The sequence below is a fragment of the Onychostoma macrolepis genome, chromosome 21, assembly GCF_012432095.1.
Source record: "Onychostoma macrolepis isolate SWU-2019 chromosome 21, ASM1243209v1, whole genome shotgun sequence".
NCBI lineage: Eukaryota > Metazoa > Chordata > Actinopteri > Cypriniformes > Cyprinidae > Onychostoma > Onychostoma macrolepis.
The window spans coordinates 18,622,359-18,639,043 of NC_081175.1; the positions used below are offsets into that span (position 1 = coordinate 18,622,359).

Below are 16,685 nucleotides of genomic sequence, written 5' to 3' on the forward strand. Positions count from 1 at the left end.
TCTAGGGGGTGATTTAATTGTTAACATATGGGTCAGTTAACTGCCTGAAGATCAGATAAAGTAGTATACCTCACAGTGCAGAGATTGGCTGCCTTTGATATTTGCTAAAGACTCGTATAGCAACTTATTCCAGAAGATACTCCTGCTTCCGCAAATCCTTGTCTACCTGAAATAAAAAATAATGATTTTCCAGTTTTACTACTTATATATATTAAAGAACCACAACCCCAAAATGTTTCTAGAGTGTTCTTCAAAGACTGATTTATGCATCATATTAATAGCAGTCTGGGAAAATAACGAGGTAAAGAGTTTGTGTACTTGTAAGTCATGAGAAAGATTACACATTATGATTTACTGAAGGGAATGGGAAAATCACACATCGGAAATATGCAAACAAAAACATTCAATATTACAATGTACATAAAAGTGAGCTGGACAAAACAACAGATGTGATATTCAGCATACATCAATTAAATGACAGAATAAACAATTACAGAATTGTGATAGACTGATACATGATGAAAATACAAATATTTCAAAATATTGTTGAAACCCTAAACAGTCCTAAGCAGCACTGACACTAATTTCACATCTTTGACAAGTCTTCGTAATTCCATCCTCTGATATTTGAAGCAGCAAATACAGTCATTAAAAGCACAAACATTGACCTCTATAGGCTTAATTTGTTTTCAGCTGAAGTTTGATGTAAAAATATCATATTACGTGTATGTAAATGTCTGGTAGATAAAACCGTTAGATAAAAGATTTCATAAACCAAGCGATAAAATATTAATGTGACAGGAAATGGATGTACAAATGCATTGTGGTTTTAAAAATCAACCAACATCATGTAAACCTGTACATATTAATTCAGTAATTGAAATGGATATGGCTTAAGGCTTTTATATTGACAGTCAGCGTTAATAAAGGTTCAAGAAAGCGAGAAAAACTGGTAGGCACAATAAGCACTGCTGTCAGTTTTGTGTTTTGACACCTGATACTATCCACATATTCCTTTAGACGGTTTATTATCTGTTTGGCAATCAAGCAGGTTAGGTTACATATGCCTGAAACACACACACACACACTCATATGACCAGGAGATGTTCCATAACCGATCAACCAAAAAGCCAAACATCACATTGCAATATTCAGTATCTCAAAGATCAACCAGCACTGGTCTGTATCGCTCTACTATTCTTGTTACAACCAGAGAAATTGTACACAATTTCAATTTGTAAGGCCTATTCACTTCAAGTCCAAATTCTCGATATGCATTAAAAAAAAAAAAAAAAAAAGTTTAAAACAAAGCAACAATGTGTTTTTTTTATTTTTTAATTGGCCTCTAATTTAGCAAATATTTTATGACTTTCATATTGTTTGGCTGTATTAGATTTACTTCAGACAGAGTGAACATGTCTTTACTAGGAACATCTACAGATCACACATCAGGCTGTGCTTATGTGGTCTATGTACAGTAGGGTCCAAATATGAGAACACTAGTGAAAATGTTTCTATTTTGCATTTTTCTAATATAATACATTATCAGAATAACAATTTGAGTGGTTAAATTGTTTTGTGTAAAACTTGATAAACGTTCTCCAGAATTATTTGAGATGATCCCAAGAGCATTTTGAACATCTGACTATCTGTACAGTCACACGATTACCAATTTGATGAACAATTTGCAAATACAACCTCACATATTTTCACGTAATGATGTTTCTTAGTTTTAAGTTTTCAAAAATTGAATACCAGAATTCAATGTGGTCTCAGACTTCTGGGCCCGGCTGTACATTATATTCACATGAGTGCATGTTATATAACATCAGTCTGTTCATTTCTGCATGGATGCATCTGTATGTGTGTGTGTGTGTGTGTGTGTGTGTGTGTAGGTAGCTTTATGTGGCTCTTAGTTCAGTGCTTTATGAAGGACTGCATCATGTCAATAGGAAGAGGGAAAATGATGGTGGAGTTCTTCTCCGCTGCGATGGTGTTGAGGGTCTGGAGGTAGCGCAGCTGCAAAGCAGAGGGGGACTCTGCGATCACCAGAGATGCCTCCTTCAGTGCCCGTGATGCATTCATTTCCCCCTCAGCGGCTATCACCTACAAACAGCAGAGGGGCGGTGTGGAAAGAAAAAAAAAAAACATGCGTGTCTTGATTTAGCAAACCTTGTACACCACACAAAACTTCCACCCCTTAACCCAGTTTCAATTTGACGCTCACTCTTTGCCCTACAGTCATATTTTGAGGTATCTCATCGTTCCTTTGAAGCAATAGTTCACCTAAATATGAACATTTCCTGAAAATGTACTCACCCTCAGACCATCCAAGATGTAGATGAGTTTGTTTCTTCATTGGAACAGATTTGTATGTAATTTTGCATTACATTACTTGCTCACCAATACATCCTCTGCACTGAATGGGTGCCGTCAAAAAATGAGTTTAAAGAGCTGATAAAAACATCACAATAATCCACACAACTCCAGTCCATAAATTAATTTCTTGTGAAGTGAAAAACTGTTTGTAAGAAACAAATCCACCATTAAAATTCCTTTCCTCTATCCATAAAAATGTTTTCTTCAGTGAATCAGGAGTGAAATATGCTAAAATACAAGCCAAAACGGTTTAAAACAGAAAAACAGGAAATGGACTTTTTTATAGATTATGGACTGGCCAGATTTTGGCCAGAAACGACACTTTAAGGTTCAAATGCCTTAATGATGGATTTGTTTCTTACAAACACGCACTGAAGTCGTGTGGACTGCTCATGGATTATTGTGATGTTTTATCAGCTGTTTGGACTCTCATTATGACGGCACCCATTCACTGCAAACAGTCAGTTAGTGATATAAAGGTACATTTCTCCAAATCTGTCCCGATGAAGAAACAAACTCATCTACATCTTGGATGGCCTGAGGATGAGTACATTATCAGCAAAATGTCATTTTTGGGTGAACTATTCCTTTAAGCAACTCGCTTGGTTTTGCTTTATGACCAAGAGTATACATTCTTGTATTTTAAGGAATAGTTCACACAAAAATTAAAATTCTGTCAATTTTCTCACCCTCAAGTTGCTCCGATTATTTTTCCATTCTATGGAAGTCAATGGCTACCGTCAGCTGTTTGTTTACCTAAATTCTTCTTTTGTGCTCAACAGAAGAAACAAACTCATTCAGGCCTGGAATAACTCGAGGTGAGTTTGGGTCAGGTTTCTTTTTGTCTTGTATAGTTTTTTTTAATGGTTTTTGTGGATCAATTCTTGCCACACAGCCTGTCTATACTGGCATCTGTCTGAATATTTGTACCAAGTGACAGATGAATTTATGCCAAAACACCACAGCCTTTGACATCAGCTGAGAACCAATGCTGTACATTACTTCTTTTTAAAAGCATCTGCTAAACACCCACTTATTCAATTGATGCAGAGAGGTACCATTTACACTTTTACTAACCGAGGCTGCATTTCCCAAAAGCATCGTAAGCTTAAGTTGATCGTAGCTCCATTGGTTTCAATGGGTCTACGATGTACTTAAGCTTACGATCCTTTTAGGAAACGCAGCCCAGGGCAGTGGTTTTCCACTTCTCGCTGTGTGGCTAGCTGATGTAGGTGATGTATCTGAGCTAAGCATGCAAGAATAATTGTGCACCAAAAATAAACTCAAACTTCCTTTCCCATGTCCTTTTGAGAGCATGTGCTCTCATGAACATTTTTAAGGAGGGCAAATCAGCCGTACACAGAAGAGGTTAACTAGGCATACAACTGGAAATGTCAAAAAACAGGCTATCACATAAATCCATAGACAAATTAGTGGGAAATACAACCAGAAACAGGAAAGGAGTTGTCACTTCCGTCTTCCTATTAAGAGTATTGCGGTGGTCTTGTCTCAGAGCAATGAACGTTTGCATTCAGCTCCCACACACTGCAATAATTTGGTCTATAATACGTACATGCATGTACATGAGAGGATGATTAATATGTGTTTGCCAGCAAAATCTAGTTATATCCTTCCACATAATGAATATTAACCCATAATATCCTGTGTGTGTAACAAAAATAAATAGTACACCAGAATTTTAGTGTTGTGCACTATACATAAGCCCTTAATGCTCACCAAGACTGCATCTATTTGATGAAAAATATAATACAAATATGTGAAATGTTTCCATGTGAAATGAGTAACAGCAGCCCTTACTAAATATCAAAAGCATGTTACCTTAGCTCTGGCCTCTCTGGTTGCTTCAGCCTCTGCCGCCATGGCCCTCTGGAGCTGAAGGGGCAGTTTGACGTCCTTAATCTCCACACGTTCTACTTTAATACCCCAGTCATCTGTGGCATCATCTAGTGTGGACTAAAGAAAAAAACAAAGAGTCAAGTCTAAACACTTCTTCTCAGATTCCTCATGGCTCATGCTCCTCATATTTGAAGTGCTGTGCCAAGTGTGCCTGCCATGAAGAATGTTCCCCAGTTTTTAAAGGATGTCAAATGGAATGAGCGAATGGCAGGCCACGTGCGAACTGAGGAAGGCGCTAGCAGTGCAGTCGAGCTGGATAAGTCAGCGTCTCGGCTGAGCTACGGTGAATGCACTGCCTGAAGATATACAATGTCTGCTAGAATCAGGTCTAGCCCAAACCAATTCAGTGAGGGAACAAGCTCTGATTTTTTATTTTTGGGCGATCTATTCCTTTAAAAGTATAACTCTTGTTTTGTATGTGTATTTTCGTGTGTTACCTGCATACTGTGGGCGATTTCCTCCCGGTCAGACAGGATCTCTGCCAGGTTCTTTGTACCCAGCACGTTCCTCAGGGTGGTCTGTGCCAACAGACGAGTGGCTGCATCAGCATTGGTGATGTTGGCTACTGCCAGTGTTGCGTTTTGAACACGGTAGTAGACTACACCATCTACACTCACTGTCACAGAGTCCTTTGTCAGCACCTGTCAGGATGAATGCACAAAGACTATTTAATCAAAAACATCATCTGGGTGATATTCTGCAAAAAAAAACAACAACAACAACAACAAGGAAAACAAACACAAACTACTGGTAAAAAGTTCAAATATTAACATTTTAAATTATTTTTACTTTTACATTTTCACAGTAATATTGTGAAATATTATTACAATTTAAAATAACTCATCCATTCAAACATATTTTTAAATGTAATTTATTCCTGTGATGGCAAAACTGAGTTTTCAGCAGCCATTACTACGTCTTGAGTGTCACATGATCCTTCAGAAATCATTCTAACATGCTGATTTGCATGCATTTCTTATTAATATTTTTGTGGAAACCATGATACATTACCATTCAAAAGTTTGGGCTCAGAAAGAATGCATGAAATTGATCAAAAGTGACAATGATTTCTATTACAAATGATTTCCATTTCAAATAAATGCTGTTCTTTTGAACTTTTTATTCATCACAGAATCCTGATATATCACGGTTTTCAACGTTTATAGTGATATGAATCCTTGAGCACCAATAATACTTGATAATAGTTAACCACCAAATCAGCATATCAGAATGATTTCTGAAGCATCATGTGACACTTCAAACTGGCTGCTTAAATAAATTTATTTGCGACCCTGGACCACAAAACCAGTCTTAAGTCGCTGGGGTATATTTGTAGCAATAGCCAAAAATACACTGTATGGGTCAAAATTATTGATTTTTCTTTTATGCCAAAAATCATTAGGATATTAAGATATTTTGTAAATTTCTTACCATAAATATATCAAAACTTCATTTTTGATTAGTAATATGCATTGCTAAGAACTTAATTTGGACAACTTTAAAGGCGATTTTCTCAATATTTTGATTTTTTTGCACCCTCAGATTCCAGATTTTCAAATAGTTGTATCTCGGCCAAATATTGTCTGATGCCTATCAACCCCATACATCAATGTAAAGCGTATTTATTCAGCTTTCAGATGATGTATAAATTTAAGACTTAAGACTGGTTTTGTGGTCAGGGGTCACATTTATTTATTGCCAAACACCCTAGTTGTTTGGAATTTGATGTTCTAAAAAATGATGTTCTAAACTATATTAAAATAGAAAACATTTATTTTAAATTATAAAATAAATTAAATTATAATAAAGCTTCATATATATATATGGCTTTTATATATAAAATAAAAAATTATCCAAAAAGCACTTTTTATGATGTCATTCTACAAATGGTTTATTTATAGTCCCTGCACATTAAACTGGGTCGCAAATGTATTAACACTGCAAAGATGGCATGCTTCATCTTTATATTAATGCTGTTCAAGTGTTAAAACAGAGGCTGAAGTTGAGGATTAGTGTTTGTGTGTGTGATCTCACCTCCTGAGGGGGGATATCAAAGGTGATGGTGCGCATATCCACATTGATAAAGCTGTCCGTGCACGGCAAGATAAAGAAAAGACCTGTGTGAGACAACACACACATACAATAAAAGATTTAACAGCAGCAGACACTCAGAGCATCATATTCAGTAACTCTCAGAAACAGGGCTGATCTTCAATGAGTGCACAACTGGCAATCTACCAAATTCCATTCTCACCGCCAACTGGACTCAGCTGACTGCATTCACGAGTATAATGAATGATCGCACTGACATCTGCTTAGATGCTTCCCAATACAGCTACATCAGTTTATAGGATTAGTTTTTCGGAGAATGATTTTGTAATCTATTAACAGTTATTTATTAGTAATTTACAGATGGCAGTTTTCAGTGTCACGTGATCCTTCAGAAATCATTCTAATATGCTGATTTGGTGCTGTTTCATTATATTACTGGTAATATGCTGATTTTGTTGAAAACAGATGTGCTGCTTATTAGTTTGTGGAAACCGTTTTATATTGAAAGTTCAAAAGATCAGAATTTATTTTAAATAACTTTTTTTTCATCAATGAAAAAACTTATATTGTTGCTTTTTTAATTTCTTAAAAAAAAAAAAAAAACCTCTCTATATAAATGTATAGTATAGTGGCAACACTTTACAATAAGGTTCATTAGTTAACATGAACTAAGAATGAACAGCAACTTCTACAGCATTTATTAATCTTAGGTAGGGATGGGTACCATGAACCGGTATTTTTTTGGACCGGTACGTAATTGGGTCAATACCGAACTACCGATAAGCTTCAGGACAAACGATACTGTTATCGATACTTGGGTTGCTTTATCTTCGTATACTTCAATGTTAAGGACAAATTAGAAGCTGCTGCTTGTCATTTTCCTTCACTGAATTATATGGCCAACGGTTGATCGACGTGCGTGTGATATTCGTGCGCATGCGCGGTGTGTGTTGCAATGTATGCAGTAGTGTAATAGTGAACAACGGAGGCAACACTAGTAATATAATGAAACATTTACTAACAGAACACAACATATACCTCAAGCAACGCGCTGTATTTACTATGTCTCCCGGCTTCTAAGTACACATTTGAAACGGAAGCGTGCTGCTCTTAAAGGGACAGGACTTAATAGAGCTTGGCAAACTACGTCACGCAGCGTCGGATTCGCCATGTTTTAGGTCACGCTCAGGAGCACACAGCGTAAACAAATGCAAATCACCACAGAAAAAGCCGACCGTTTTACGTTCATATTTTTTGAAAAACATCTTACATATACTTAGAATAAAACGGAATGTAAATCTCTTTAAATAATAAAAAAAATCGCCCTGTTGTTTGAGAGGCTGCAAATATTCATTACTAATCAGTCTCCTTTACTACAGTGGTACTGATATATGCTAACTGCTAAAACACTTAACGTACGGCAATTAACCATGGTTTTACTATAGTAAACGTGTAGCGACCGTGCTTTTGGTGTATGTATTACCATTCCTATAACCACAATCTTATTAAATATCATGGATAAACTATGGTTAGAGTAGCAAAACCATGGCTAATTTTGTAAGGGGAGAATACACTACAGCTAGATCTCAAACAGTGGATCATTGTTATATCGTCATATTACCCGGTAAAACTGCTCAGTGTTAAGAGTTAAGCCACACAGGTAACAGAACTTGAAGCTGCTTTGAAACGATGTGTATTGTGGATGCTATGCAAATAAATACATTGACTTGACTGAACCAAGTTGAAGATTTCTGCTAACTTAGGATGCCGAACAACGATGCGGCGATCAAATGAATGAAGGAAACTTAATCCATTACAAAAAGTGGCGGGTATTAACGAGCTGCCGCAAATAACATTTCCATATATGATTTCCTTCTATTAGTGGTGTGAGGGCTTACAGTTTAATGCAAATCACTGTATCTATAATATATTAAATCTACAGAGATGAATTATAAAGCCACATTTTATTTTAGATGTTTACCATACGAGTTTCTGTTTAATTTTCATCCGAGTTCATAGTGAATGTAGACATGTTTAATGTTTATGATTCATTAGATCACGTTGGAATGATAAATTGCCGTAGCCTTTATTGTCAATGTCTGCAGGTAAAACCTCGGCTTTTTCGGCATTATAACGTGGAGAAAGCACGTTTTTCACACCGGCAGTGCAAAGGGATATGACAATTGATGATACAGTAAGCCTTAACCACTGCAACGCGATCTTAAGTAGAATATAAACATTAAATTATATAAAAAGTCTACATTCACTACCACTCAGTCTCCGCTGTAGCTCCCGTGACCTAAATTCCCAGAATGCATTGCCGCTGTGACGACACATTCCCAGACTCTATATGCTGCCGATTGTCATTAAATTGATAGTTCACCCAAAAATTAAAATACTGTCATTATTTACTCACTGTCATGTTGTACCAAACCTGTATTAATTTCTTTCTTGCGCTGAACACAAAAGAAGATATTTGAAGAATGTGGGTAACCAAACAGTTGGTTAGTAGGAAAAATAAAAAAAAGCAAGTAACTGGGGACCAGCAACTTTTTGGTTTCCCACATTCTTCAAAATAACTTTTATGTTCAACAGAAGAAAGAAATGCATTCAGGTTTAAAACAACTTGAGAGTGAGTAAATGATGACACAATTTTAACTAATGTTAACAAATGACACCTTATTGTAAAGTGTTACCATTATAGTTAATAAACAAATACTTAGTATAATAAATCTTTTAATGAAAGAAATGTTTCTAAATATAAAAGGCAGGCCTGGGCAAAAAAAAAAAAAAAAAATGCTGAGTATAGAATCAAAAGGCTGCAAAAAACAAACAAACAAAAAAACAGGACAATGAGAACGGTTTGGCAATATGTGACAAGGAAAACAAGTAGGTCTGTGTGTTTGTGTGTGCGCGCTTGAGCTTTAGTAGTGGTTAATGTGTTTAATTTGTCATCCCTGCAGTTTCTAAACAAAACTGGGAGGCTTTCTAGAGAGTCATCAGGATTTGTTAGTCTGTTCAGGAGGTTTGTATATAGTCTACTGTGGAAAATTCCACTCACATTCCACCCTTAAATAAAGCTGTGGAGAAGGAGCCCACTGCAGATTGTTTGCAGACCCCTGTGGCCTCAAAGAGGACCAAGAAATCAAGCTTGCTTTCTTTTCAGACCTATAGTATAAATGGCATCTAGCCAAATGTATTGCCTTAAAACGTACTACTGAAAAGATTTTGTTATAGAAAGCTCACAGTGAAACACCTCTGTTGACTTTCATTGCGCAATTGAGTGGGTGGACTAACACTAATAATAGACACTACCCTCATAAGTTCATTCCTGGAGGGAAAGCCCTGCAGATTCATATTCTCAAACACAGCATAGACCAATACACACCAGAGACACCAACACAAGCACAGCCACTGCGCACTGTCATTAACTCGAACTTAACAATAACTTCAGCTATATAGATTTCACTAAATATAGTGTTCACTAAAGCAGCACTTAGGTAAACTTAGGTTTTTGAATGAATCATGCACTTTGTCAGAGTTTTTCTGTTTCACAGGATTCAACATTGTGCCACCTTTTCATTTAAGAACCGTCACAATTCAGTAAGCAAAAAAAAAAAAGCATGAAAAAAAAGACCAACTGCAACCACAGTGTGCAAATATTTCTGTCAATCATTGTTAGTTACTCACTGAATGCAAATGTTTTAACAATACAAGCTGACAGGACATTTTCAAACTTTGATATTAAATCTCTTCAAAAGTAGCACATCTTAAAAAAACTGTCCAGTGTAGCAGTGTATAAAGCACACCTCACACTGAAGGCACTTCCAAACTTGTTTGTCCAAACAGCTTGTTTGCAAATGTGGCAACTTGAACATGAGCGAAATCTGTGTGGGGAATATTTTCACCCTCAGATGAAACTTGCGATTCCTACTCAAATGACTGGATTTTTCCAGTGAAATTTCACAGCGCAACAGTAAATGTGACCTCACTTTGAGGCTGAAATTAAGTCCAAAATAAAAACAAGTTGGAAGGAATCCATCTGTTAAGTGGTCTGAACTTAATTCATTTGCTGAAGAAGATAAAGAACAGAAAGAGAAGGAGGAGAAGACAAAGAAATGCAAAAGAAGAAGAAGAATGATTGAGGAATATCAATATACGTAGTGCTGACTTGCAATTACTTTAGATTAAGTTACCAAACATTGAATTATAACCAGTCACCAAAATCAACCTCCAGGAAAAATCGCATTATCGCCATAACAACCATAGCATTGCTTGAAACCTGATCCAAAATCCTCAATGAAATACGTGGCATAATGGCAACAGGGCCACAAAGAAAAATGGATGGTAATTAGACATCTAGTCAAATGACTTTTATGGCTTAGAAGGCTAGAGTACAGAGTATGTTATGACGTTATAACCTCACATTACAATCTCAGACGTTTATATAGCTATTACTATCTAACTGTAAAGACTATGAAAAGTTATGCCAGAACATTATGTGCCCTTGAAATAAACAACTGAAATAAAACGTGATGCTTTGCAGGTAATATGACCTTTTACAGACGCCTCAGGAAAGCACATGTGCTTACTGAGAAATATTTCCAGAATATAATCAATTTCTCTATTACATATGCATATGACTGCGTAAGGTGTGTCTTTTTGTGCCTTTATATCATACGCGAATGTTGGTGTAACACTAAAAAAAAATGTGGTTTATTCATGTCAGCGTAAATGCAAAACAGATCACTTCTGTTTTTCTACAACACAAGCGGTTTTATTTTTTTAGCCTTGTGACAAGCCATCATTGTGGTGGACGGCCACAGCACAAATGCAAACAAGCAGACTCCAAAAAGTGTCACATTTAACCACACACAACAAAAACAACACAAGTGTGATTACTGAATACAGACGACAGGAGCAGGATCATTATCACACGAGATGCCTAAACCACTATCACTGATTAAATCAGAATGATCAAATCATATTGATTTGTTTTCTCTTACCTGGCCCTTTGGCTCCTCCTCGTAAAATGCGTCCCAGACGAAATATAATTGCCCTTTCATATTCCTTCACTATCTGTAAGAACGAGAAGTATTTTTATCTCATAAAAAGGGTTATAAATTACAGCAGTTTAAAACAGCAGAAAGTAAAACGGCCCCTAATTATGTCATTTAGATGTTGCATGGCAACCCTTATCATGCATTCATCATCTTTCTTATAAAGATAAAGATTATAGGACTTCTCGCTTACTATGAAAAAGACTCCTATCTGGTGTGAAAAAATGTGGCACGAATTTATGATATGGGATAAGGGAATGATCAACACAACTTTTGACCAATGAATGTTTCCAATTGTTTATAATTTCCAACAAGGATTGTAGAATCACTTTATAGAGTTCGCCCTCATTAAATGCAATTTCTAGCAAATGAATCATTGTAGAGCTGAACATAACTAGAATATCTTTAGGGATGCACAATTTTTAGGTGTAATTGGTTGAATTTCTTCTTTAATTTATCAGCTGATAACAGATCTAACAGTCCTGGAAATAACATGCTAAACTATTTTTACATTTAGATTACCTTTGCTGTCATCAAACTCTCACTTAAATTAACCTTTAATAATGCTAATTTAATAGCAATGCAATCATAAAAAAATAACATGTAATCTTTTGCAAATCTCAAAATGAATACACAGTATATTATAAATGCCGTGATGCCTAAATTCACTTGCAGCATTTAAAATGTCTGTTTAGTATTATTTTTCATTTATATTATATTATGTTATATTGCATTGTATTTATTATATTATATTATATTACATTGTATTATAATATTTTTAATGTTTTGGCACTGAATGGCCTTTAATATAATATATTATAGGTCAATCAGTGCCAAAACATTAAAATAGTTATCGGCTTAACAATTTTTTATTATTATTATTTTTTTTATACACAAAGTACCTTAATGCACATCCATATGGAGAGAGGCAGGGTCAGCAACGTGAGCAGGATGGAGAAAAGCACCAGGATCCAACCACACAAACCAATGTCACTGTCTGTATTCTCCAAGGCTGTAAGGCAAAGTAAATGTGCATAAACATTTTTTTATATTACTACACAATACAATTTTTAAAAAAAAAAGATAAAAAGACACACAAATGCACATTAACCTACTGTAACACGGCTCATAAAAATGATGGGTTAAATGAGTTCAAAGATGCAAAAACTCAAACTTTTAGCTTAAAGCTGAAGTGCATGCATTATATCACTAGTTTGCTTATGAACCAAGGAACTTCATCAGCACATTAACAACATTTCATAGCCAATCAACCACATCGATAAGCCACACATAGCAAATGAACACTTCCCTACAGTTTAAAAAAAGAAATTAACAAACAAAACTGCCATTGCTTTACTTTCAAACCTTACCTACCTTGAGTATCATCAATTGTGTGACACCACCGATCTATAGAGAAACGCAACTGTAAGAGTCTACTGTATGTATGGCCTAAAACCATTAGTCTACCAACCCATCAGACCTAATAAGAGATAAGACATTTCCTTAAGCAGATCCATCCAGAGCAAATTACATTAACTACTGCGACAGTCAGAGCAAAGTAAGATTGAATACTGGATATGATTATTGAGCAGGACAATGATCACAGTAATTGTAGAATGATTAAATCATCCCTGCCTGGCACTGACCTCGCAACCTTTACGCTACAGCCGAGATCTTTGACCACCAGCCACATGATAATAAAACCCCATGCTTTTACACAGGATTTAATGTTATGTTAAATCCTAACATAAGTGTGTTAAACACACTATAAATCAAGGCACATTTTGGTTATTCCAAAATAAAGTCCTCGTGTTTCCCAACACAGTTGTTTAGTTTTGCATAAAGATAATCAGAATAATTCTAGACATTTATATGCAATGTTTTACTACTTTTACCAAACCACACCATACTATAGGCTACTATGACACACTATACCATTCAGTACTACACTACACTGCACCACACTATACTATATCACACCATACTACACTACATCATATTTTTTCATTATTTTACCTTTATTATTTTGCGCGATCAATTCAGAGCCTAAACAAACAACAACAACAAAATAAATGAAATAAACAACAAAACACAGGTTATTGTTCTGATGAAAACACAAGTGCTTGGATTGTATAGTGTTATAGAACTCATTTTAATATTGTTGGGGTATGAGCACCTGTTGTTGCCCAGTTTGGCACAGAGGGCATAAAGACACACCCATGCTGCATTATCAATAATAACAGACCCCGAAGGAAAAAAAGAAAAGAAAAGGGGAGCATGGACGTGCTTCCAATGTTTATATATTTTCTAATGCATTTTTAATCTTATTAAAGACAATATACAGACACATTTAGTATGGCTTATTCGTATTATATGGCAAGTGAATGCTGCGTGTATCCAACGCACACAACGGTGCAAACACGTGATATTAAATAATAATAATAATAATTCAGTAGTAGCCAACCTATTTGTCGATCCTTCCGTTTTTGCTCTCTCATCGCAGCTGTTTCCCTGCCATCTTCCATTGTAGGCGATATCTTTGAATTATTCAGGGCTGATATGGAGCAGATCTTTTAATAAGCACTTCCAGCAGGAGATCGCTTCTCTGTAACTGTTTTTCTGCACGGGACAGATCGGCTTCTGCGCGAGGTTCAGCCCCCTCTCGCTGTTGGGCGGGCCTTACTCTTGTCTGTGACCATAAAACGGAAGTGGGTAGGAAAGCGGAAGCACTTTTGACTATATGTTCTAAACAGATTTTTAAACCAACGTTTATAATCCTTGCATCAATTAACCCTGGAGGAACTGTATATAATAACAGCTAAAGCTGGGGATTTTATATGGTGTGGGGATTTTAATGCACATAATTAACTTTGGGGAAGTTTATGTACACTGTACAGATGCCTATTAATGGAGGGGTAGTTGAAGAGTTTATACGGAGGAAAAAGGTTTAGTATGTTTAAATGATGTAAAGGAACCAGTGCCAATATAAGAAATTTATCAACTTTAGATCTGACAATAGTTCGTTTTAGATCACTCAGTATAGGGAGTGATTATTTTCCAATAAGAATGCAAAATTTATAAAGAAGATAAGATAAAACAAACAAACAATGCAGTCATGCATTGATGGTATTGAATTTTAGTTTGGATGATGATATAGATTTATGTTGTGATAGGTTAAATTCAATTATTTTATTATAAAAGCATCTGAGGAATCTCTACCTAAGTCAGAAGGAAAACGTAGGATGAAGATTTGTGGAATGAAGATTGCATCAAGCAGTTAAAGGAAGAAATAAGACATTCATAAAACATTAATACCAACAACTTCATTAAAGGAAACAGGCAAGGAGGATAATTAAGCAAGCTAAAAGGAAATATTGGCAATCATTTTGCTTTACAATAAGAAGAGAAACTCATTTGGGAGAATGGAGAGTCCTTAAAAAGATGGTTGGTGTTTATAGAAATCAGGATATTCTAGGGGAAGGGGAAACAGCTGAGCTTTTAGATTAGGTTACACCTTTCAAAAAGCACACAGAAAAAAACTATAAGAGAAGAAGGGAAGAAATTTTAAAGCAAAATTGAGATAAAAAAACAAAACTAATAGTCAAACTGCTGTAAATGCTACTTTTAAAATGTGGGGACTAAAAAGAGTGCTAATGAGAGTTAAAAGCACTGCTTCAAAAAAAGAAATTGCTATATTATGATTAAACATATGGATAAAGTAATAGGCTACTTAAAAAATACTGGATATTTTTAATAAAAATGGTGGAAGGACAACTGCCCTTATCCTGGAAGCAAGTTTGTTATTATTCCCAAGGGAAAGATTCTTTAGTAGCAGGAAATTATAGGCCGATTTCTCTGACCTCTAACCTCTGTAAAGTGATGGAGAAAATTAACGTTATTCATCTATATTATGTTTTAGAGAGCATAGGATTATTGGCTAATTATCAGTTTGGTTTTCAACCAGGCAGATCTTTAGATGCACTATGACGACTGAAATGATCTGTGGCTTACTGAATTAATTTATAAGGGCATAAATCAGATCACCCTACAAAAGCAATAATTGGGGAGAGTTGGGAGACTATGAATATAGGTTTTGCATGGAAAGCAAGTGAATGGGCTACAGAAATGTCACTAACATAACATTTTCATCAATGATAGTATTCAAAAAGAACAGAATGGGATTAATATCAAATAATATATCAGAACATTTCTTCCAATATATACAGATGGATCACAAAACCCAGTGATAGTCATACAGAAGCAGTATTTTATATTCCAGAATTTAAATTAGGGAAGAATGAAAGGTTAACAGATGGGACTTCAATACACTGCAGAATTAGTGGCAATTCAGATCTTGGTTAGAAGAAGTGATGATGCCAAGTAAGGTTGTGATTTGTTCAAATTCAACGGCATCACTTATCAGTTAGATGTGATATTTTCATAGAAACACTGAATATATTAATATAGATTAAGACAAGCTGGAGTTAATTTTGTATGGGTACTACCAGCACATGTTGATATAGCCTCCCTGCTGAAAAAACAATAGAACCCTGTCCAAAACACAATAGAAAATGTAATGGTTTTAATGGTTATAATGGGAATTGTATTGGTTTTAATGGAAACTATAATGGTGTCTACTGGTATGTGATGGATTCTATTGGTGGGATGTTAAATCCTATTGGAAAAATGGCCAAAACACACTACAAAAAGGAATTTTGTAATGGTTTTACTGGAAAAAGCTAATGGTTTATAATGGTATTTTAATGGAAACCATTCTGTGATGGTTTCTATTGGGCTTCTATTGTTTTTTTCGGAGGGCTACCTAACGAAAAATCTGATAAAATCGCTAAAGAAGCATTTATATTGAACAGTCCTTCTATTACAGTTTTATTAAGCAGAATGGAAGGGAAAATTATAAGCTTGCAATTGGAAATGGCAACAAAAGTGGAATAAAACCCACCAGAGGTCCACAGAAAAATAAGAAGACCTTTAAATCCTTTAGAGGTCGTTAATCGATGGCACATGCTTTTGTTGAAGCCACCAGTTCACATTATTTCAACTTAAATAATAGTGTTAGTAGGTTTCTGGTGGAAACTACATCACCTTTAACTCTGCAGAGATTTCGAGATGGTTTGTTCTGCAGTGACAACTGCACCAACTGCACAACTGCTACTGGGAGATTTCCACCAATCAGAGCCTAAACCAATCACAATTAAATCGCGCCAAAAAGCCACCCAAGCGGTCGCGCGCATAGACATCTTCAAAACAACGGTGAGT

At 35.6% G+C, this 16,685-nt stretch overlaps 1 protein-coding gene across 2 annotated transcripts; it reads right to left on the minus strand.

Annotated features, from left to right (window-relative positions):
* Window positions 1-331: 331 nt before the first annotated feature.
* On the minus strand, window positions 332-14,082 carry stom (stomatin). Of its 2 annotated transcripts, XM_058758720.1 has the most exons (9): window positions 13,873-14,082; window positions 13,425-13,454; window positions 12,783-12,815; window positions 12,311-12,420; window positions 11,355-11,427; window positions 6,331-6,413; window positions 4,734-4,937; window positions 4,219-4,353; window positions 332-2,106 (listed from the first exon to the last, which is right to left on the minus strand). In XM_058758720.1, exons 1-9 carry the CDS (start codon window positions 13,931-13,933, stop codon window positions 1,918-1,920), a joined length of 918 nt encoding a protein of 305 aa, XP_058614703.1. In that variant the 5' UTR covers window positions 13,934-14,082; the 3' UTR covers window positions 332-1,917. The 2 variants fall into 2 exon arrangements, with proteins under 2 accessions (XP_058614703.1, XP_058614704.1); XM_058758721.1 differs by lacking the exons at window positions 12,783-12,815; window positions 13,425-13,454 and having other exon boundaries at window positions 13,873-14,079.
* Between the last annotated feature and the right edge of the window lie 2,603 nt (window positions 14,083-16,685).